The sequence below is a fragment of the Aplidium turbinatum genome, chromosome 6 (genome assembly GCF_918807975.1).
Source record: "Aplidium turbinatum chromosome 6, kaAplTurb1.1, whole genome shotgun sequence".
Lineage (NCBI taxonomy): Eukaryota > Metazoa > Chordata > Ascidiacea > Aplousobranchia > Polyclinidae > Aplidium > Aplidium turbinatum.
Genome location: NC_137477.1, coordinates 24,727,914 through 24,752,565, shown reverse-complemented (window position 1 = coordinate 24,752,565; position 24,652 = coordinate 24,727,914). Strand labels below are relative to the sequence as shown.

At 36.3% G+C, this 24,652-nt stretch overlaps 1 protein-coding gene across 1 annotated transcript; it reads right to left on the bottom strand.

Moving 5' to 3' along the window:
- Positions 1-992: 992 nt before the first annotated feature.
- LOC145772247 (mitochondrial import receptor subunit TOM22 homolog) lies at positions 993-22,335 on the bottom strand. Its single transcript, XM_082584105.1, has 4 exons — positions 22,194-22,335; positions 21,463-21,584; positions 7,474-7,591; positions 993-1,561 (listed from the first exon to the last, which is right to left on the bottom strand). Exons 1-4 carry the CDS (start codon positions 22,230-22,232, stop codon positions 1,487-1,489), a joined length of 354 nt encoding a protein of 117 aa, XP_082440231.1. The 5' UTR covers positions 22,233-22,335; the 3' UTR covers positions 993-1,486.
- Positions 22,336-24,652: the final 2,317 nt, after the last annotated feature.

Genomic DNA, 24,652 nt, shown 5'->3' with positions numbered 1-24,652 from the left:
ATCCATGCTCCTCTTCGAGTAGCATTGTCTTCCATTGAACCGCAATTGGATAAGCTGGTTGCAAATAAGCAAGCGCACACTTCGCATCAAAATTCGAAAGACCATTAATAAAAGTGTTTTTTTGTGTTGGCCTATTTGGTACAAAAGTAATACAGTAATGACTTTGCTCTTGTCTTTTTTTTGCAAACTGACCGGGACACCAAGTGATGGAAGGTGTTCAGCCGGTACACGGCATAAAAAAGTTTGAGTAGCACTGGCCTACACGACACCAGATTATGCAGAGTCTGAGTCTTAACACTGTTAACTCAAGATCAAAAAACTAGCGGTTTTCGATGTTAAATTCCTACCATACGTAATTTGATGTTAAAAAAATTCGTACAAGTTTTTTTAAGTTACAACATAACTTAGAGTTTAGAAAGTCAAAAGCATTTCTTGAATGATCAGTGTGGATTGGAGATGAAACGTCAATGTGGATTGAAGATGAAACATCAGAGAGGATTGGATATTTTGTGGTCGAATTGCATGTTTCGTACTCGCATGAACAAAGACTTGTGCATTTTATGGATTTTTTAAATTGATACTAATGATTTTGTTTGCGGCTACCTAGTGTTTGTAGTTTTTACGTTGAATAAGTATTTCTATTCATTTTTAGTGTAAGCTGAAATCAAGGCATTCTACTAAAAATCAGGGTTTACCCCAAGCCAAATTAGGCAACGGAGATAAAAGATATAGATAAGAAAGATATATCTAATTGCATAAAAATTCCGAGAAAAAAGCTCAAAATTGATTTGGGGAGAATCCCCGATTTGGGGGTGATCACGTGACCCAAAAAGTTGCGGCACAAACTAAAATTGAAGTTAGATTCATCAACTACAAAAAAATGCAAAAAAACAACGTGTAACGCGTTTAGCCTAAAGATGCTCATTTTTGCCCCTAAGGGCCTGCACTAGTATAGTCAATTGTCTATCTATAAAAATACAACAGAGTTCATGGTACAAACGGTGTATTTTTCAACAGCACACAACTTGTTACTGTATCGGGTCAATGCGTTTTTCCAGTCTGTACTTCGGCAGCAGCCGTGGTCATAAAGTAAATTCAACTATAAATATCGTGACCACACAATATCGTTGAACAAGGCCGAGAAGTCAAATTTCTAATGTTAACATTTCAAAAAACAACATTATCAAGAGACAAGGCGTTTAACTCAGTACAGATGGTAAGAAAAGAAGACCACATAAGGCTTTGAAATTTGTTGCCACTGACAATACAAATATCCCCACAGCAAGTAAACGCAGTTGTACACACAACAGCTCAGGTGCCGAACACGCAATAAATACTTCACAGAAATCTGCTATCCAATGTTAGTCAAAGCAACGACGAACCACACAAGTCTCTTTCAGAAGACTGTAGCTTTCTGAAAAAATACTGGCAAACTGCGGAAGCGCCATTGACTTTAACATTCAGAATCGTTGATCATTTAAGGCGTTTACTTGATTGGAGGTGGAGCCATTCCCATAGCTCCTGGAGCCCCAGAAACTGCAGCGTTGGGACCCAAAAGAATCTGAACATAAAACGCTTTCAAGTAATGCAACGTATGAACAAGTCCATTTCTAACTGTACGGGCTAAATGTAAAACTAGTTCTACTCTCACGTATAGCTATAAACCAACTATCGTATAGTTTGAGAAGCTGAGCAAAGAGGAAGACACTAAGGGTCGAATGCACCAACAGTGATTAAACTGTATTTAACTTAATCTTAAATTAAACTACAATTAAGTGAGACTTTGGTATGCACCAACACCAAGGGCTATTTAAACCATGATTAAACTGTGATTAACTAGGAAGTTAAGTAACAGAGTTAATACAGCTCTAGAGTAGGTTTAAAGCTTGATTAACTTTCCAGCAAAGGTTTCTAGTACTGGTATTGTATTAGTTCTTGGTAATTGCAACATCAGGCTGCACCTTTTGAACTACGGTATGGAAGGTGTGATGTGTGATAGGATTAGAATGACCAAAATGTAATTGTAAAGGTTCTTCACTTTTCATGGACAGCAACTGATTGAGCTGAGGTTATGGGTTGCTTACCAAAATTTGGCTATTGTAGCCAGGGGTGCCGGAACAATTTTCGACTTGGGGGTGCAGGATTATGAAACAAGGGCATTTTTGTTGCTGAAAGGCCAATTCTTTTAAAAGTTTTAAGATAAGATATAGCGATAATGCTCATCTATCAGTTCACTATTGAGTAATGAACAAGTGTCCGGTATACAAAGAAAGGCATCATGCTTTGTTATAATGATGTAAACTACTGACTACTGTGTTGCAGAATTTTGTGCCGTGAATATTATTTTGAGGCAAAAATAAAAGATTATAATTAGGCTAAAAGCGAATAGCAGAAATTGTTATATTGCAATATGTGCAGTAGCTTACCGGCACCCCTGATTGTAGCATATGCTCTATTACTGATGGCTTGGTGTGACTTTATACCTGTAATACACTGTCCCAGGCCTATAAAAAATTGTTTAACAAGCTGTTTTCGAATAAGGACCTTCTGCTGATCCTTCTTTTAGGATGAAACAGGCTGTAGAGGTTTTAGGGAGTATGTATGATACCGTAATAACTATATTTGATATATTATATGCATGTGGCTGTCCATATTTTAGCATTCAATGATATGTTATATAGAACTATTTCTATGGTAGGAGTTGTTGTATAACATAGATATACATACTATTTTAGACCCCTTTCTAGGGATGTCCCAAAATACATTGTCCCAGGCCTATTAAATATTGTTTAACAAGCTGTTTGATATATTTATATATGTGACTGTTCATATTTTGGCATTTCATGACTTATATTTAGAACTATTTTTATGGTAGGAGTTGTTGTACAACATACCGTACATACTTGATACTCATACTACATTGTCCATCCCTAACCCTTTTGCTTGTCATCAATGTTTACCTAATCACAGTGACCATGCACACCTATCACTTTGTATTTTCATTACATGTATGGAATTCATGTGTACCAGTGGGTACAATTAGATACAAAATAGTAATAACAACATGGTTGATGCAGTGAATGTAGTGGATTCTGCTGAACTTGATGCTGAAGACCTCACAAAGCGAAGTTTGGAAGCAAAGGTTTCGGTGCTTGCGAATTCCTCTCCGAACTAAACTGGATAACACCCTTCCCATTATAGTCACAACTGCTTGTTTGCATAATTTTGCTGTTCGCCGTGGTGGATTTTGAAGAATCTTCATCTCACGCCAACTCCAGCATAAAGAGCCAACGGCAACCCATGCCCACAGTTGGTGGAAACGCAATGAGACGGCAACTTATCACTCAATACTTCTAAAGTAATCCGGTCTTGGAACTCATACACCAATCTTGTCACCAGGAGGACATGGGTTGTCAATATTTTTAAACTAAAGTAATATTTTTAACGTAATTGATTGATTTTCACCCAGTGCTGTAAATGAGCCGGTTGCTGTTTTCTTTCATTGTACACCTGATGAGGGATCTGTGAGTAAATACACAGCCAGCAAATCATTTTTTTACATTGATTCAACGTTTACAGACGTTGAATCAATGTAAATAGTGGTTGATTTGCTGGCAGGGTAGTAGTTTTTTCTGTCTGTTTTAATGAAGTTATGAAACCATGGCTACAGCTACCTGGTGTGTTTATTTCTAAATTGTTCTGTATGAATAACAATTACGAACAGCGAAAAGTTACAACCATTCAATTGTACACATACAAAATGTTATCACTAGGGCGATTTTTTGTAACCAAAATGACTTCAATTTTGTGAAAAAGTCACCAAAAAGTAACTTTATTCAACGAAAACAAGAAAGCGAAAGAAATGGCAACAATTCCACATAAAAAAGCATCTAAATTAGTTTCAATTTGTACTCAAATCAGAATTACACATTCAAATTACACAATGTAATGTTTTACATTCTCTGGGAAGAAGTTTCTGTCAATCGAACACTTTATACAAGTTAGCTGTTGCAGGAAAAAACAAACACTTTAGCTGTTGCAGGGAAAACAATTTGGTTAAATATAGTTAACACAATTTGTTTGATCACAAAAATTTATTAACGAGTTTTCGGTAATACACGTGATACAAACAAGCATGGGCTCGTGCATACCTAAAATCCATACCATAGTAGAAGATATATTTAAAGTCTTGGCATTACTGTACATAAAATGTAAATTCATCTCTCCAGTAGCAATAAAAGATATACAAATAGGGGAATTAGGCAAAAAAGTATGCAAAATAAAGTGACCTAACAAATGAAAAGTAATCTAAAAACACAAAAAGTGACTTTTGGTAACTTTATAACATCTTAAACATTGACCCCCCACAACCATGAAATTTTGGTTATATATACATTTCTTTTGTTAATTGGTACAACTATAAAAAATTAACTTTGGTTACAAAAAATCGCCCTAGTTATCACATAAATACTTAAACAGAGTAGCAAAGCTCAAATTTGTTATTTTTTACATTGCTCGATTTGTGCCTGTATCAGTTGTTCAGCTAATTCAAATTTTCTTTTTCGGTGTCATTACTCTTTTGGGGTGGACCACCGCCAGTGGTGAAGCGTTCTTGGCGGGCCAAAGAGACTCTTTTTTTTGCTTGGGCCTTCATGTTTGTCCACAACCTTCAAAGCGTACCCTCTTCTTTAACTGCCAAGGTTGAGGCACCATTAAAATCTTTGGTGAGTTCCCGCCAGGCATCATTTTTGTTGTGTATAGTCACACCATCAGTCTTCTTGCATTCAATAATATTGCAATATGTTGCAATGCAAGTGAGAAACAGATCTTTTTCGTGTGAAGAAAACATTTGCGAACGTTGTTTTGACATTTTATAAATGAATTATATAAATTTAACAGTCAAGAAAAAATGTTGAAATATTTGTTCTACACTGAAATACAAAACAGTAAAATAATGTAGTCAAATCATTTCAGAAAAATTTATATTAGCCCAATGTTTATGAAAATAAATTTCTAGTTGGCAGTTGTGTCTTGATGAAATGCATTCCATTACCTCCACCTTAACATCTAGCCGCCTGACTGGTGAGAGCGTCTGCTCGATAGCTGTATGGTTCCTTCGCTGCTTCCAGTCGTCTGTTGTGTTGCATGTGTAATTGCAGTGTACTGTATGTTGTCGCAATGGGTGTAAAATAAAACATGTTGTTTTTAACAAAGCCTGAGCAGTACCGTACTGTAAACTGGTCTGGACAGTTTAGCACCCTGTAGTCTTATAGTGGCATTGCCAGGAGTTTAAACAGCAAGGAGTCAATTCATATAGATGGACCCCCTCCAGTGTGTTGACTTAGGCAACCCCAGTAACAGGTGAAGGCCTCCCTCAGAGAATTTTGAAAAAATTACATTAAATTTAGTTCATTCTGAGAATTTCGAGCACAAAATGGTCAAAAACAAGATAAACCTCTTTCAAAATGCAACGGTTTCTATCAGGGCCATTGAGAGAACATTTCGGGCCCGGTACCAAGCAAAAATCCAGGCCCCCAAAGCTTTGAAAAGCAAAGCAACTTGCAAAGCGACCTTGCACAACCGTCGCTGACCCTTGAAATGCCCTTTCAAAACTTCTTAAAAAGCATGAGAAATGGTTTCTGATATTAGACTGTCATAACACCTCTCCCATCCCAGGTTAGGAAACACTGTTCTAAGTGGAATTGTCTCAAAGATTCACTTTCAAATTTCTGATGAACAACCTTGTAGCCTAACTGCATCTGCTAAATTCAGCTGATTTCAGGCTGCTTCTGCAATGTAGTGAAAGTTACGGCACCCCAACTTCAGTAGTTAAAACCAGGGAGCACTTTAAAAAGGTGTTTCATTGGCACCTGACAAAAGGGCTGCTTAGTAGGCTACCTGGCTCAGTACATATTACAGCAGATATCATTTCGAGCAAATTTGTGAACACCGGTCCAGCTTACGTTTCTACCAAATAATTTATCAGCAAATATAACGCTTTTTGCCATTACTATGAACAAATAATGTATGTAGGACCTAGGTACCTTTTTCTGCCACTGAACTGTACTGAACTCCAAACAAGTACTCATTGCTAGAGTTATGACTCAGCAAAAACCATCAACAGTCTGATTAAATCATTGATTAGCTAATCATGCACAAAATTTTGTTGGTGCATACCAACAACGAATCAACTTTAATCACTGTTTAGTTAATCAATGATTAACTTTAATCATTGTTTAAGTTAATCACTGTTGGTGCATTCGACCCTAAATGAATAATTTAGCTCAAGAAGTTCAAGAGCAAAGAAGAAAACTAGTGTTCCTTAAAGCAGTAGCAGCTGGTGCTGTTTGTGAGCAGTGGGGCTACAATAAATAGTCCGGGGGGCGAAGCCCGTCGCTGAGTTCGCCGAAGGCGAACGACTTCGCGGAGGGGATTCCCCCCAGAAAATTTTGAAAAATCACATTAAATTTGGTGCGTTCTGAGCATGTTTTTACCCCAAATTTTGAAAAAATGCATTCAAGCTTTGTTGAAAAGTTGATGTACGTATTCCTAAGCTGTAATTAAAAAAAACTAACAGTATTGCTTTGGAGACAAACTTTACTAGTATTGAGCTTAGTCTTAACTAGCCTAGCCGTTGCATACAAGGTTAAAGTGATTTTGAGATGCCCTAGGCTGGACTAGCACTTCCTATAACCTGTTGAATACAAGCCTTAAAGCAGCCGGCGGCCATGGCCGCTAAGTAGTGCTTGAATGACCGCCGGTGCTACCTCTTCAGTCGGCCAAGTTGGCCGCCGGTTTCTTCTAGCTAATTATTTAATTTCGCAACAGAATGATCGTGGTTCAACTGTCAAAAATATCTAGCATTAAAGAGTGACGCAGAATTAGGTCAGCGCGTCAGAATCACCACTGTTGTATAGTGCGGAAACGTTTGCTATTGTATAGAAAATATCCAGCTGCGATCACCAGCTATAAGTCTTGATTGTCTTTTATAACACTTCTACATTCATGGCTCATCGCTACTCTGCGAAATAAAAACTAACTTTAAAAAGTCTGTAAAGTTATTCGGTTAGGTGGGGCTGTTTTCCATGCAACCCCAACAGATTCAAAAATTGCTGCAAAATACCAAAAGAGGTGGAGCTTCAAGGATAATTTTTAGCCAATCAGAGCGCTTGAAATCCAGAATCTCGCACTGCAGAGAAGTTTGCCCAAAATCGGTGTTGCCAAACGAAACTTTTAATATTTTAATTTTCGATCCGCAATTCTTAAGTGAAAAAAGTAACCGGGTCGGACAAACACAGAGAAAAACATATTTTCCTTCTCTTCTTTCTTTCAGGTGGGGCTGCAGCCCCATGGCACGAGCCGCCACTGCCTTAAAGTATTTTTTTTTAATGGTCACTTTTATCATTATCTCAGTTTAGTTCAAGGAAATTAAGTGTGTTAAAATTTGCAAAAAAACATAACAAACACTCATACCTGTCTTTGGTGCTGTTGTTGTTGTTGTTCTAAATTGTATCTTTCTTGCTCAAAAACTACAGGCACAGCCAACAGCACGAAGCAAGCAGTTCCAGTCCATAAAGCAGAACGGGTAAATCTGCAAAAGCAATGCGAGAATGTTCAAGTTGAAACTTTTTGCCAAGAAACACTTTTGCAAGCTACTTTAATTCACTTAATACAGAAGTACCAAACTTTATGCTAATTGGCTATCTCCAATACAAGTTTTTAAAATAGGCTTCTTTTATAAAAAATGTCAGGTACTGTGTTGTGTGATAAAGGTTGTGATCAATAATTTCAAAGTTTAAACTTCATACTTATGCCCATCTCTCTCCACATAGGCGCCGACTTGTATTTTTGCACGGGATGGCGGATAGCACAATATGGCAACATAAAAACTTTCAAATTGCATGTTTTTGTTTGATTTTTACTAAGCGTGTTTCGTAGATGCAATTGTCTTTTCACACCTGATTTGTAGCTCGATAATTTACAAAGCAACTTTAAAATAAAGCACAGGAAGTATGTCGTGAATTTTATTGTTACATTGCTGCTCTGACACTTAACATTTGGCAAAAGTATTTTTGCGAACAGCAGCTCTGTCAATCCAACTGTTAATCAAGGGAACGCGCCAGAAAATCAACAAGAGAAATAGATCAGTGTCGCATTTATATCATTTGCCTTGATTTACTTCATTGTTGGAACGATCACACAATCGTAGCAATATCGCCACTGGAAGGAACTCAACAACGGCTTAAGAACAAAATCAGTATCATAAGATCATCACCCGCAATAGTACCAACAACGCATCTACATCGCACAATGACATATATCATCAAATACTTTAAGAACATACAACTTATTATCACAGCAACAGAAACTACACATTGACTGCACAAGACCTTATCTAATACAATTACATCATTAACTGAACAGTATCAAAATCGACTGACTAATATCAAAACCGACTGACTAATATCAAAACCGACTGACTAATATCAAAATCGACTGAATAATATCAAAATCGACTGCCTAATATCAAAATCGACTGAATAATATCAAAACCGACTGAATAATATCAAAACCAACTGCCTAATATCAAAATCGACTGCCTAATATCAAAACCGACTGACTAATATCAAAATCGACTGACTAATATCAAAATCGACTGCCTAATATCAAAATCGACTGAATAATATCAAAATCGACTGAATAATGTCAAAATCGACTGAATAATATCAAAACCGACTGAATAATATCAAAACCAACTGCCTAATATCAAAATCGACTGCCTAATATCAAAACCGACTGATTAATATCAAAATCGACTGCCTAATATCAAAATCGACTGAATAATATCAAAATCGACTGCCTAATATCAAAATCGACTGAATAATATCAAAACCGACTGACTAATATCAAAATCGACTGAATAATATCAAAATCGACTGACTAATATCAAAATCGACTGAATAATATCAAAATCGACTGAATAATATCAAAATCGACTGAATAATATCAAAACCGACTGAATAATATCAAAACCGACTGAATAATATCAAAATCGACTGACTAATATCAAAATCGACTGACTAATATCAAAATCGACTGAATAATATCAAAACCGACTGCTTAATATCAAAATCGATTGACTAATATCAAAACCGACTGCTTAATATCAAAACCGACTGAATAATATCAAAATCGACTGCCTAATATCAAAACCGACTGACTAATATCAAAATCGACTGATTAATATCAAAATCGACTGAATAATATCAAAACCGACTGACTAATATCAAAATCGACAGAACAATATCAAAATCGACTGCCTAATATCAAAATCGACTGCTTGATATCAAAATCGACTGACTAATATCAAAATCGACTGCCTACCAACAAAACCGACTGACTAATATCTAAATCGACTGCCTAATATCAAAATCGACTGCCTAATATCAAAATCGACTGAATAATATCAAAACCGACTGCTTAATATCAAAACCGACTGAATAATATCAAAAATCGACTGAACAATATCAAAATCGACTAGTTGCTTAAAAGATCAAAGTCCCAATTGGTGTACAATCGAAAGTCCAGCCCAAGCTTTTGCTCGCGTTAGGCTAATGCGATAAAGCAATTATCCCTTGCTCCTCCCTGCAGACAATGGAAGAATTGCACTTGTATAGCGGATTAGTAGGCCTACAGTTTTCCTAGAAAACTGTCTGATAACAATAGACTTAATCTACTTTCTCGCTATTGTTTGTTTTCGTTCCAACTTTGGAAAACTAGTCCAGCTGTGATTATTATTTAATGTTGAGGTAGGTGCTGAAAATACCGTATTATATTAAAAGATAATGTATTTGATCAAAATTATTGAAATTATTTTAATATGCTGTAGCTGAATAATATTTAGGAAAAGTCAAGAAATCTCGTAGTCGTAGCTTCAGTGATTTCAAAGATACAACTGTTGATACAAAAAAAGTTGAATTGACATCCCCCCAACCCCATAGCGTAGCCAGCCCAAAATTTTTGGGGGGCCAAATGTTTTGACTTTAAGCGATTAACAATACTTTGTTTAAGGCATCGCCCATCCAAGCACATCACGACAAAAAATGCTTAGTTGGCAAACCAAGTTACCGTAATAATTAAGCTAAGTCGCTATAAATTTCAGCAACATAAAATCCACTTTTCCAAACAATTTTTTTTGATCTAAAACATGACAAATGTTTATGACGCCATAAGCAAACAGCACTATGATCAAACCTCCATTCGTCGCTTTCCGCCAACTAAGCTCGTGACAACTCGATAGTAGGTAGGCTACCTATGGCAATACTCTACCTAATGACACTTTGAACCAGGAGTTTGCAACCTTTTTTCCACCGCGACCCCCTCAGTGCAATCAATGGAGTCTTGCGACCCCCCTTAAAAGTATTCAACAAAAGCATATTTAATGCAAAATTTACCAAATTCGATTCATGCCGACATCCCGTTATGTTTAGTTTTGCTGTTCCAACGTATACTTCCGAAACGAAAAACGTTTTTTTGCGATGTTGTTAGGCCTACGGCTTTTATTATATTTCCTCCGATTGTTATTTCCATTTTCTATCAAGCTTGGATAGATAGATTATAGGGAAAAAATAATGAGAATAATCTACGTTTTCGCACTTTCACCGGTTGAGTTTATTGCAATCTTTTATGGATTTATTTAAATCAATTTCAGTGAGATATACTGTATAACTAGGCTATTAAGTTTGTCAATGCGTGCACATGTTGCTAAAAGAACTTCCAAAATAGCCGACACTAATTTTTTTAATGCCGTTGAAAACGATACTGAGAAATCTATATTTTGCATAGGATTCTACATAATTTTGCTTTTTTACCATAGCGTTGTTAAACGATATAATAACCTCAAGTAGAGGAACGCTCAATTGCGAAAAAACGCAGTTTTTAATCTTTTCTGGCAAAAAAGAATTGAAAACAATACACTGGAATTTCAAGCGCCTCGCAACCCTCCGACAAACGGCTCCCGGTTGAAAAGCCCTGCTCTAAACTCAATTTCGATAAAAGTGGCGCTTACGTGGTATTGGAAATGGGCTCTTCATATGTATTGACTCAACTCAGTCATTCGTTTTTAAGCAAAAACTGTAGGCCTACTGTACTGGATCTGTATCACTACCAGCTTTACAAAAATTTAACCTTAAAAAAATAATTGAGGGCCGAATTTTTCCAGGGCCTAAGGCTATAGCCTTATTAGCCTAATGGTTAATCCGGCCCTGCCTATAGCCTACTCCTATGAATATGATTTTGTTTTTATCGTGTGAAGCTGACAAACAATTCACAGTTCATACGTAAAGTTGCGCCAAAAACAAAACGTTTAGTGTTTTTGTGAAACGATTAAGCTTACTTTGATCGCTCTGTATCTCAACAGTTTTGTGTTTAAGTATTCGACACCATTCACACCAGGCACTAAAAGTTTATTGTCATTCCAAAATTTGCTTTTCAACCAGAAAATAAATCTTTTCCGAAGAAATACTGTACTGTTGAAAATTAACTAGGTTTTTCCTCACAATTTTCTTGGGACAATATTGTTTGTTTTGAACAGTATATTGCACAAAATGAACATGTTATCGTACAGTAGGCTATCTATCAACAATCGCCTATTAGCAATTTGTATTGAAAATGTTGCCACTAAAAATTGTGGAGAAAGAATCAAGTTCACTTTGAACAGTAATAACCTATCTCACAAATGGATACATTTGTTGATCTGCTCTAAAATGATTGGTTTTGCTTTCAAAAAGACAACTAGAGAACAGTGGCGTAGCCTACCTAGAGAATCGGGTAAGTTAGGGTAAGTTTGAGAGTATTGCGCTCGGGTCGCTCGGGTAAGTTTGAGAGTTTGCACCCCTCTAATGAAGTCAGCATTGAACAAATTATGTCATTTTGTTGTTCTAAAAATAATGTTCTTGTTTAATCGCTTTTTTCGATCCCAATCGCAGCAAAAGCACAGTACCAACTACACGATACACACAACTCTGGGTTTGAAGGCAGAGCCCCCAGCTGCTGAGAAATGCTTTTAGTGTCATTGATCGATAACCTTTTTTAGCAAAAAATGTCACTTGATAAGGGCCCCCACTTTCAGCTCAGCCCAGGGCCCCATAAACCCTTAATACGGCCTTGAATATAATTATAGGGAAAAAGTGACTGGTAAATAAGACTAAAAACGCTGTTTAGACATTATAAAACGTAAAATTTGTGAAACATTAAAAACTGCCAAACATTTGTTGCAAAAGTTATTGTAAAACTGTTTATAAATCAGACGTAATTAAATACTGAGAAACAATGGAGGCAAACTTATGCTGACTCTAATTTCCTGATTGATCTGAGTAGCCTACATTGTTTCTCAATATTTAATTACGTCTAATTTCTGAACAGTTTTACAATAACTTTTGCAACAAATATTTCGCAGATTTTCAATGTTTACAAATTGTACTTTTTAAATTGTCTAAAAAGTGTTTTTAGCTTGAATTACTCGTCAATTTTTCTGTATAATATTCTTACAATTTCGCGTTATTTATTTACGTGTGCTTTCCAGATACTGAAAAAGTTACCGAAACTGGATGATTTTGTTTACTTTGTACATTCTATCGTTCGGGTCGCTTCCTAGTCTATCGATCCTTGTATAATGTGTAACTCTCCATAACACCGAGAAGCTGGAACAAAAGTCGGGGTACATCAGCCATTACTTTCCGGTTCTTACTATAATGTAACCATTGATAGGCAAATCTTAGAAATTTGGGAGGGCATGGCCCCTTTGCCTCCCCCCCCCCCCGGCTACGCCTATGTCCCAACCTTCAAAGTGTCAAGCCACGATTAAAGGAATTTCACGTGCAAAACCAAACATTTACAGGGTGTACAAAATGATCGGATACAGTTGCAGGTTTAATAAAAATGAAATAAAGTAAATAATGAAAAAATTCTGTTTCTTTTTCGGATAGTACGTGTCTGCTAGTAGCAACATGAAAAATTAGTTCTTAACGAAACACAAAACAATAAGGTAAGACACAAGTAGCCTATACAACAAAGTAGAAACATTGGAGCAACACAAAAAACAGCGACGAGAGATAGCGAATAAGACCAACCTGAACATCATCATTGTTTTAAAGTCGAATTCACAAAGTCGGATCGCATCTCCTATAACTCGACCTCGGATTGAGCCCACAATTTTGTAGGCTTATTCAGAAATTAGAAGTTAATCACTGATTCGCCACTTCTTTCATTAATGAAAGATTGTTTAAATCTGAGATGAAAGACAAGTAGAATCAATAATCAAAGATTAAATCCGAGTTTGTGAACAGGAAATTGTGGGTTCGATCCAAGATTCGATCCGACTTCACGAATTCGGCCTTTTGCTGAAGCCTAGAATTGGGCGAAACCAATTTCAAAATTGATAGATCGTAAGTGACGCTGGTCTACTGACCCAGTACATTCATTAAACTAATCTAACATGCAAAGCAAAACACAAACAACGTTAAAACTATGAAAATATTTTAATTATTTTGGCCACAGTTACACGACATGTCGGACAATGATATCCCAAGTCTACGATCTGTGACGCGCAACTTTCACATGCATTAGCGTGGCCACAGGGATCGAAGCAAAATGTGGCTGAACGAGGCTGAAGGCAAACGACACACTTTTCTTGTGATGGCTGACTTGTCACAACATCCGTTCCAATATTCGAAGCAAGATGAACTGCTTCTAGATCTGCTTCATTGGCTGATATGGACTGGATACATTCCAGAAGGGTAATCTGATTACTTCTAAACTTCTCCTTCAGATCAGTTCTCAAATCGAACAGATCTTGAGTAGCCTGTCTGCGTGGCCGCGAAATTTCCAGCCCATTTGCTAACCGCTGATATTCGTTGTCGAAATCAGCTATAACATTGTTAATGTTCTTCATAAAGACCCATACATTGGGCTTGTTTACTTTCACACGCTGCTTTAGTTTGGCGTGAAAGGACTCTGCACCGTTGTTTGTGGCGATGTCAACATCAAATACAGAGAGTTCCATCGCTTGCACCCTATCTAACCAGTATGATTTAACATACTTTTTGAACTTTTCTAATTTCAGCAATCCTGATGGTTGTAAAGTGATGTCGATGTGCTCATTCAATGCATCATATGCAGCATTTATATCTGAGGCGGGTGCGAACGGAAGTGCCATTGCACATTTTATCCAATTTTTCAAGGAGCTGTTTGAAAAGTAACTACTGACTAGACCATGGTGTTGCAATTGGCGCCAAAGTGCTTGTTTGTAATGAAACATACAACCTACAAGGTTGATGTTGGGAAATACTTCCTTAATAGCGCCTCGTGATGCTGCCTCAAAATCAGAGATGGCCCTTGTCGGCTGAAATGAAGGCACCATTGTTTTAATTTCTAAAAATACTGCTTTATAATGTTTCTTCGTTTTTGACACCATAAAACATATCACGGCTGGTAAATGGTTGTTTTTGAAGACAAATATGGTAAACATCTGAAAGAAAAGCTTTGGAACTGTAAAAAAGGTTCCATCAAATTGTATGGTGTGCGAATTTTCAAGTTCACTCTTCATGGTATCGCTGGAGAGAAGGATGGCACACACACTTCCTTCGCACTCAACATTCCGTTGATAGTAGGTGTTAAACCCGCTTTGCATCAAGGAATCAATAAAGTCTTCTATCGTTTTAGGGACTTTGGGCACTGTAGAAGCTCTTCTTTTTGACATCGAGCTTTCCATTTCCTTGAATGAAATACTTGCACCAAAGGGGTTACTTCTCGTTTCGTTATCGAAAAGTTCACGCAAACTTCCTGTTTCATTCTCAGCTTTCCTTTTGAGAGCGCTTTTCAAAGCAACAACTTCAGCTTGATACAATGTCTCATCATGGTTATGAGGTTTCGTAACCAATATACTCAATGACGATGCATCAAAAGTACCCGCACCTTTGCAGTTATTTGATTTGTACAAAGTACATCGCACGTACATCTTTCCATTTCGACTGTAATTTAACAAATATCGAAAGCCTTCGTGTACGTAAATATTGGAACCACGCCTTTGGCCTTCTTCAATTTTAACACTCATTATCAGTAAAGCACACGATTATAATAGCAAGCAAAAAATACTTTCAAAACTAATCTGAAACAAGCAATAACAGTTGAAACAAGCAAATCGATTGAAGCTGAACGTTTCGTACAATATTTTCCGACACACCTAAAATACGACAACCAAAATTAGAGTGATCTAGCCTAAGTCTGCTTTTTTTCGTGGTTACTGGTCGAGCGGTCGTATCTGCATGCTGCTGATATAGGGTTAGGTTAGGCGGATAGTTGCAAAAAACGCTGTTCGAATAACGAATTTATCCAGACATTCGTCTGAAATTCGCAGCTCTTACCAAATCCTTGATTCGTAATACATGAAGAATCACTGCAGTTTAGTCTGTAAGTGCCAAAACGAAATGCTCTCAAATAATTTCTATTAATTTCCAACGTTTCCACTCAAAAAGACAGTACCCTTGCAATAGACAAATTCGAAATAAACTATATCAAATTGAGATTGGTATTTAAAGACAAAGAAAAAGAGAGATTTCGAATAGTTGTGGCAAACACCTACAACGAGCTTAAATCTGAAAGATAGAACTAAACTATTACTGTTTATATTCATGCCATAAATGAAGCTGCACTAAAAGTGCGAATACATGCTATGGCAATGCTCACATCAAGCTACTAAACTGATCAAATAAATTGAAGGATGGATGGAAAGCGCCGTTTGCGCCGTTCACTTTCGACTGCGCTTAGAAAGCAGTGGCCCATATCTTTACTAAATACATAAAAGTTACGTTGAACAACAAAACACAGACATCATAGCGAGAGGGCAAGAAAGTCGCTGTCCCATGATTCCACAGGATTCGTATCGAAAGTTTAAAACAGCGCCACTCTGGCGACAAATGTAGGAGACCTAAACATGACGTTGCCAAGACAAATATTTACGCAATATCTACGTAACATTAAAATCAGAGAGAAAGCATTACAACCTTCCCGAACCGACGATGTGTTTGTAACAACTCCACTGTTGTTTTCTTACTACAATAATTGACGAAAACTAATCGCTTAATTCAGTGGTTCCCAACCTTTTTTAACCGGTGGACCCTTTCAGTCGTTATTCAAATCTAAATTCCCCCCCTATAAATTTAGTTTGTTAAAAACTCGTTTACATTAATATTTTAATCTAAGTCTTGGAAAATAAACTAAACTTTCGCTAGTAATAAGCTTTTTAGCCTGTACGCCTAATATTCCTTTTCATACTAAAATAATTTAATTAATGAAGAACGGTGCTAAAAAGTATTTTATTCAAAGAATACACTCAATCAAAATACAGTATAAGAGTCAGTGCATTTAACAGTCTGTGTGAAGCTTGTGATTTGTTGTTTTGACAACTCATGAATGTGGTGGAAGAATAGTGGAAAGAGCACAACGAATATCATTCTCCACGTCTAATCTGTTTCGCTCTTTTGTTTTCATTTCCAAGAGTTGAAAAACCTGATTCGCATAGATAAGTGAAAGCAAACGGGAGGATATTTCGAATAGCTTTCTCTGCCACTTTGGGATAGAAATTACACATTATTGGCCAAAATCTAGTGATTAATTTTTCTCTGAATAAGTCTTTTGCGCAAGAAACCGTTTTGAGTTGTAAAATTTCATCCTGCAATTTATCTGGAAGGTTTTTCATCAACAATGTGAATGAATTTCCTATTAAATCAAGCTCATCGTCATAAACTTCAGGAAAATATCGAATGAATTCCAATTCTAATGCTGTGAGATGTTGCAAATCAATTCTTTTTCCAACTCTGGAAGAACTTGTTCTTTGCCGTCAACAAGCAGCACCGATGACAATTCTTTAAACATGGTAACATGTTCAATTGTTCATTCTAACTTGAACATGTTACCATGTTTAAAGAATCATCATCGACTTTAAAGAATTGTTCATTCTAACTTTTCTCTTTCAATTATCAAGCTTGCTGGTGAAAACTACCAAAGCATCTTTAAGTGCTGAGCGGTACTGGCATCTGCTTCTTGAAGGGCCACCCAAGCCAGGATGGTCGAAAGGTAGAGGCCAGACAAAACGTAGTCCCCCTCGACCAGGACAGCAGAGCCTTCTAGTATCTTAAGACAACTCCTAATAACAGTGACATTAATCAATCACTCACTTCCAACCTGCCTTGAGCCAGCATGGAAGCAGTAGGCCTACAGCTTGTAAATTCACATGGTAGCCTACCAATATCTCAATGACTCAAAGATACAGATAACCCATGTTGAATTGTTGATGCGCAATCTGCTTTGAACGGAGATGGCGATTGGATATATACCGTATATTGGTGTTTTTCCCTTGCATTTTCAGATTTAGTTAATTCAATGGACCAAACAAATAAGCAAGTAACCTAATCCATTTGTCATCATTCAGCAATGCAACAAATTCCAATTTTATTTAAAGGTCAAAAAATAATCTAAGCTCGTCTATGAGCTCAAACACTCGTTTGGTTACGTTTCCTCTTGAAAGCCATCGAGTATTTGAATGAAAAAGAAGTAGGCCTACGTGATGGCCTGCATCCATGTCAGTGCACAGTTGCTTAAATAATCGGAAGTTAATCTAATAATAATTTCCTCTTTAACACTCTAGTGTAGGCCAACTTACGAGGCTTAAAAAGGTTTACATTTCCTAAAACCAAATTCCCCCCTAAAAATTGCAAAATTCCCCCCCCTAGTGGGGAATTCACCCCCGGTTGGGAACCACTGGCCTAATTACTAGGGCTAGGGCCTATCATATGGCGACAAAACCCTGCGAATAACAAGAGATTAAATGTAGCCTACTTTTGTTTTATATCTGCTAATTTGATTTTGATATTATGCAGTCGGTTTTGATATTAGGCAGTCGGTTTTGATATTAGTCGGTCGGTTTTGATATTAGTCAGTCGATTTTGATATTATTCTGTTGGTTTTGATATTAGGCAGTCGGTTTTGATATTAGTCAGTCGATTTTGATATTACTCAGTTGATTTTGATATTATGCAGTCAGTTTTGATATTAGGCAGTCAGTTTTGATATTAATCAGTCGGTTTTGATATTGAGCAATCGATTTTGATATTAGGCAGTCGGTTTTGATATTGGTCAGTCGATTTTGATATTAGTCAGTCGGTTTTGATATTAAGCATTCGGTTTTGATATTAGTCAGTCGGTTTTGATATTAAGCAGTCGGTTTTGATATTATTCAGTCGGTTTTGATATTATTCAGTCGATTTTGACATTATTCAGTCGATTTTGATATTAGGCAGTCGATTTTGATATTATTCAGTCGATTTTGATATTAGTCAGTCGGTTTTGTTATTAGTCAGTCGGTTTTGATATTCTTCAGTCGAATTTGATATTATTCAGTCGGTTTTGATATTAGTCAGTCGGTTTTGTTATTAGTCAGTCGGTTTTGATATTCTTCAGTCGATTTTGATATTAGTCCGTCAGTTTTGATATAAGTGAACTGATTATTTCAATCATGTGTTGATATTGGTGATGTGATGGCAACGATGCTGAGATGGTATTCATATTGCGATGATACTGTTGTGGTGGTGATACAACTACTAGGATGGTATTGACACGTGGCTGATATAAGTAACGTTTAGGTTACGTTCCTTCATTGATATTGCTATGGTGTAGCTCCACGGCTGCTTTTGTGATTAATACTACGGATTTGATATTATTCAGTTGCTGTTTTCAGTCTGTTGTTGGTACTAATGGTGGAGTCCTTAATCAACTGGTCAAGTTGTAACCGTGAAGCTTCAGTTTGATAAACATTAAAAATTAGGACGTGGTTCAATCGCTGTTGCGTCATGGTAGATCGCAAGTAGGTTTTTATGCGCCTGAGTGCACTAAACGATCGCTCCGCCTCGCAGGTGGTGGAAGGCAACGACAAGTACCCTTGTTAACACTGAGAATCCACACTCACAAACGGCAGTGCTAGATCCAAATGTAGCAATATTTGCTGCAAGGTTGAACACTTCACAGATCAGAAAACTATAAACAAAATTTATTTACACTGATTGGATTGAAGAGAAAAAATAAACACTGCTTAAAAGATTACTGGTTTATATTTTGTATTTTCACAATGCAGACCACGTTTGGAAGCATTAATGAAATTGTTTCATTGCTTGCAAATAGATCAAGCAGTTGCGACATAGTTGAAACAAAAATCTGTTTTTAACATTGTTACATGTAAACGACGAACGTGTAAATTTGCAGAACGTTAAAACTGCTACTTTACATACTAAGTGCACTTTTCAAATAAAACTCAAATAGTTTCGAAAATTGCATTTTTTTAATGAAATTTGAAAATAGATAGCCTATTCATTTAGGGGGTGGAGCCATCAATCATCGAGATAATTTTGTTTCCAAGTATTTTATAGCTGTCATAATTTATAGCGATATTATAAGCAGTTTAAAATTAAAAAAAAAAGATATTTGAGGGAGGCAATGGAAATTGGAAAGATCGTATTTTATTGATTAATAAATCCCATTGTAAACCTAACAAATGTAACAATGACTTATGACAAGTAACGAATAAAACGATCGCAACAAAAAGGAAAAAACACGTTCACGTAGCTTGCTTGATGTTACGCGAGTATCATGCTTGTGACAAAAACAATCATTTTCTTCGCAATATTGTATTGGTTCACCTCTTGCTTTACGTTGACTTGAAGCGAAAACCAATGATCAAAAAAAGATTTAAACATCCGTTCAAATTACATTTATTTGCAGTAAGCAATGTAACCTAAACGGGGTGGCTGCCACCCCGCCTATGGGATGGCGTAGCCACCCCGTAACCCCGTAAGTCGGCGCCAGTGTCTCTCCACCTATATCTCCAACAACTAGTCACTTGCATGGCTGGACCCTTATGGACATCTTGATGAATACACCAAAAACTGGCATGAGTTAGAAACAACCATTCGAGCACGAAAGCGACGACCACACGGGATCTCAGTGCGTAGTTTTATCGAAATGTTTCAAAAACAAAATCTTTTATTGACCGTTTTTGTGTTATTTTTAGAAAACAACAATTCTTATTCTCATCGTTTATTTAGTTTACAACTTTCAAAGCAGTTATGTAAAGCTAAAGATTACTTGACAGACGAAAATGTTAAATAGAATTGTCTTCATTGCGTAAGGCCATCGGTTGCTTTTAATCCGTGACTAACTGAAACCATCAGCCGTACACTAATAGTGCTTCGATTTTTCACAGATCCGAAGTTGCATCTCTTTTTTACATTGATCTATATAGATTCTATACAAACCACTGTATTTTGTCCCGACGACGTTTTTGTGCTAAAGGTATTGATGCACCAACCTTTGTTAAAACATTTGAGGGGAATAAAGTTAAACCACTCACTAACTGTTCAAAAAAGGGTCATGTCAACACAATTCATTGTTGTTTTACATTATTATCTTAAAATTGTTTAAGTTATCTAATTAAAGAAAAAAGAAACGAACATCATGAATAAAAATTTGCAAATTTAACAAAGGGTTCGAAAAAAATCGAAAAACAAAATCTTCAAATTATCATCATTGTAGATTTATGAAATCAACTGCTGAATGCTGATTATTAAAAAAGTTTTGCGTCAGCGAGATGAGTGCGTTACTTTATATCTTTAGTTGTTAATTGTTTATGTTACGTTATTAAACCAACAATATGGAAAAGGACAAGCATTTGGAGATTATGCAAATCTACCGGATTCGAGTGAGCCTCTGTCAAACTGATGGTATTTGATGCTGTTGTATTGGGAACATAACTATGCTGGCACATATACCATACATCAACCAACCACTTCAAGCAGTCAGTTGGCCAAGCTTACTTTTTCAGTACCAGAAGTTTTTCGGCTTTATTAGAGTACTGTAGCGGACGCTATAAGGAGTAAGGACTAATGCGCCCACGACCTTGCATAGCTATCTACTCATACTATATAAAAAGTATATGTAACTACAAACTACGTATATATAAGCAGTCTGACAGGACGACTACAATCCTGGACTGGGTAATCAGAGCACGTGGCTTACTGGCCTAGTGATCTTGAACAACTTGCTGTTACTGAACAACAAGTGCAGCAATATAATATACTGTCAATTTGATAACAGTTTGCATCCAAAAACCTTCATCCAACAGAGAATTGTGATCGAAAGTAAAACTTAAATTGTCTCATTTATTCCAGACAAAGAAAAACACTGCCAAAACTGGTAATGAAAACACACGGCCACCCTGCAACTAAGCCAAACAAGTGAAAAAACAGCTGAAATCATCGGGTGGTAGCTTATCATATCATTATTTGTTAAAACTAACTATCATTCCGTCCATTCAATTCAAACAAGGCACACAACAATACTACAATACAAGGATACCTGTACAACTTTCTACTTCCAGCTGTGGCAACACAAAATGCTGTGGAAGTAGAATTGCGAACTACTTCAGGAAACATTTCAGTTAATCCCCACAATCTTTCTGAAAGTGTCTCATCTTCTTCCTAATAACAGTAAAGTACATGTTTTAGCACTTAGCAGGCTTTGATTACAAAAGGTAAAGTAATCTTGTAGACAAATACAAATGTGGATTTAACACATTTGAATAATTCAAAACTGCATTAAATATTTTATGCACATGTGTACTTTGTGTAGGCTACAAATGTAGGTAAATATTCTCACAGTATTAATCCACCATGAATGTCAACCTGGAAAAATCTCTGGTGAATATTCCCTCAAAAATTAAAACTAAGTAGTAGGGGGTATTTACCATGAGGATAATTACCAAAGTGGATTTTTTCTGAATAATTTTTTGACTGACAGCCATGAGCTACTGCGCTAGCATAGTCAATTAGTCATTATTTAACAATATTGCCATACTTTCTTATTAAGTTTAAAGACATACTGTCTCTAGCCAAATTTTCATGCTATGTCAATATAAAAACAAAGATTTACTTGTATCAAAAACACTTGAACTAGTTTCTTTGTTCATGCAATTATTTAACAAAAAAGTTGACTTTTTAAAGCCATTCATGACAAATATTTGGTCGTACAAACAGCATAGCATATGGTCCATCATGATTTTATGTTTTGCGTAATGTTAGTTACATCACCTCATCATAATTTTCTTCGAGGCTTTGCAATTCCGCCATTGTGTTCAATCAGAATCAGTCAGGCAAAAACAACACAATGATCTGACTAGTAAAAATAGAAATAAAATATCAATAAGGAAAACTTGAACATAAATACAAAATAACTCGTAATCGTGAATAATTCCCAATATTTTTGTGGGGTCACACTGAGCTGGATTCCAGCTATTTACAATCTTGTAGAGTCAATGATTTTGATTTTTGTAACATACCGTAGTTCAATTTTTTAAATTGTGACTTTTTTATTACTGTGTGATTTAATTGCCAACTCAGTCTCTCAGCAATTTCTCTATTGTTCAATCACAAACAATGTGATTGTCTTTCTCATTACAATTCAAAGGTATGATTGTTCGACTTGCAGCCACCAACTATATGTAAAATTTTAATGCACTGCTTGACAATATCTTTGTTCAAGTGAAGTCCCAATAAGCAAACGCCATTCGTAAGGGCAGCAATGCAATGCAGCTCATGTTTTTAAAGAAACAACACCTTTTAAATAGCAAAAACAGAAAACATACGGTAGCTTAGTAAGGTAATCAAAGAATTTACGTAGAATATTGGTACTATTTGCTTAATTATAAAGACACTTTTTGTAAAGTGCATTTTAGAAAAGAACTGTTTGCATAGGTACGTGCTACCAAAAACAGATGACCATTTGAGAGCGTAAGCTCTCAAGTTTGGAAACTCTTCCTTTGATAAACATACACAATAAAATTCAAGCAACGGCTTGTTGGTTACAAGGTGAAGTTGGTGAATAGTGTTTTCCTAACTTTACCTTATAGCTTTCCTATTTTCTAACTTTAAACCCTGAAAGTTAGATTTAGGGCAAGGAAATAGCAAAGAAAAGGTGTACCAGTGAAGGCATAAAACAGCTTTGAGATGTTTGTCTTTAATACATGAACGATTGTCAAATTGTTTTGCGGGCCGCACAAAATTCTTCGACGGGCCGCAGGTTTGTCACCTCTGGTTTAAAGGGTACGCTCGGTAGGCACGGTATCTAAAACTTTAAAGCATCATATTTCCAAAACTATAATAGATACGAAAGTAAAATTTGAAATGCATGGCTAAATCATGCCAAATAACATTTTGACCAAGTTTGAGCAAAATCGAAGAGGGTCAAACTGATAGGTCTAGGACGCTTGGCATGGAATGACCCTTTGTTCGACTCTTGCGTTGCCTATTTGGATGAATAGACCACTAATTTCATTTTCCGAGTTCACATCCTTTGATTGGATGCTTATTGCTTATGCTGTCTTACACCAAAGAATAGGATAGTACGCTTTTCAGCGATGTGTAGACTGTAGAAGTATCTGTCAGAGAAAAATGTGTTGGCATTAATGATGTTAAACTGTTCGATCTGTACCCTACCAAATCTAGTGCAAAGGCGTTTTAAACCTGATAGCTAGCTTGCATTAGCTTTGTTTTAAGGCAGTGGCTATTTGACCGGCGCCGGTCTTTGAATCTGAAACACTATTTGACCGGTCATGACGTCACTTTATAGGCATTTTTTTCTTTTTCTCTTTCAAAGCAAAAGACGAGAAGAGTGCCTATATAACTTCTAAATTCAGCAGTTATGTTCAACTGATTCTGTGGCGGGTAGGATAAATCTCCGACTGGTGCTCCAGAGGGAATGAATTCGATACTACGTGGAAGTGTTCTTTTATTTTTAATTTTTAACTAAATTTTGACCCAAATTGACTCAATCGTTAGGCTGCTACATTTTTGTGGTCAATTTTTAATTTGAGTAGCCTACAGCCCAATTTTTTATGCCTTTTCAACTATGAGTAATAAAGTTAGAGTTTTTAATTTTCTGGAATTTGAGAATTTCTCTGGGTAATTTTCCGTTTGTCATAATTTTCCGTTTGTCATTACATTTTTGCGTCGTTCGGCAAACATGGTCACATCCTCTTATGACGAACGGAAAATTATCCAGAGAAATTCTTACATTCAAGAAAATTGAAAAATAAAATTAAGTAACAAAGTTAGAGCTTTTAATTTTCTGGAATTTGAGAATTTCTCTGGGTAATTTTCCGTTCGTCATAATTTTTCGTTCGTCATTACATTTTTGTGTCGTTCGGCAAACACGGTCACATCCTCTTATGACGAACGGAAAATTATCCAGAGAAATTCTTAAATTCAAGAAAATTAAAAAACTCTTTATTACAAACTTTATTACTCATATTTTTTAAGACATAAAAAATTGGGCTATAGGCTACTCAAATTAAAAATTGGCCACAAAGATGCAGAAGCCTAACGATTGAGTCACTTTGGGTCAAAATTTAGTTAAAAATTTAAAAAAAAAAAATGCTTCTGCATAGTATCGAACTCATTCCCTCTGGAGCACCAGCCGATACGTATCCTACGCGCCACAGAATCAGCTGAACATAGGTGTAGAATTTAGAAGTTATATAGGCACCCTTCTC

Bases quoted from the DNA above. Each gene is read 5' to 3' on its own strand.
- LOC145772247 (XM_082584105.1), bottom strand. From the start codon at position 22,232: ATGGCGGAATTGCAAAGCCTCGAAGAAAATTATGATGAG. The intron at 21,585-22,193 runs GTGATGTAACTA...TACTGTTATTAG, and splicing joins TCGAAGAAAATTATGATGAG to GAAGAAGATGAGACACTTTC. The intron at 1,562-7,473 runs GTATGAGTGTTT...TTTTATGTTCAG, and splicing joins AACAACAGCACCAAAGACAG to ATTCTTTTGGGTCCCAACGC.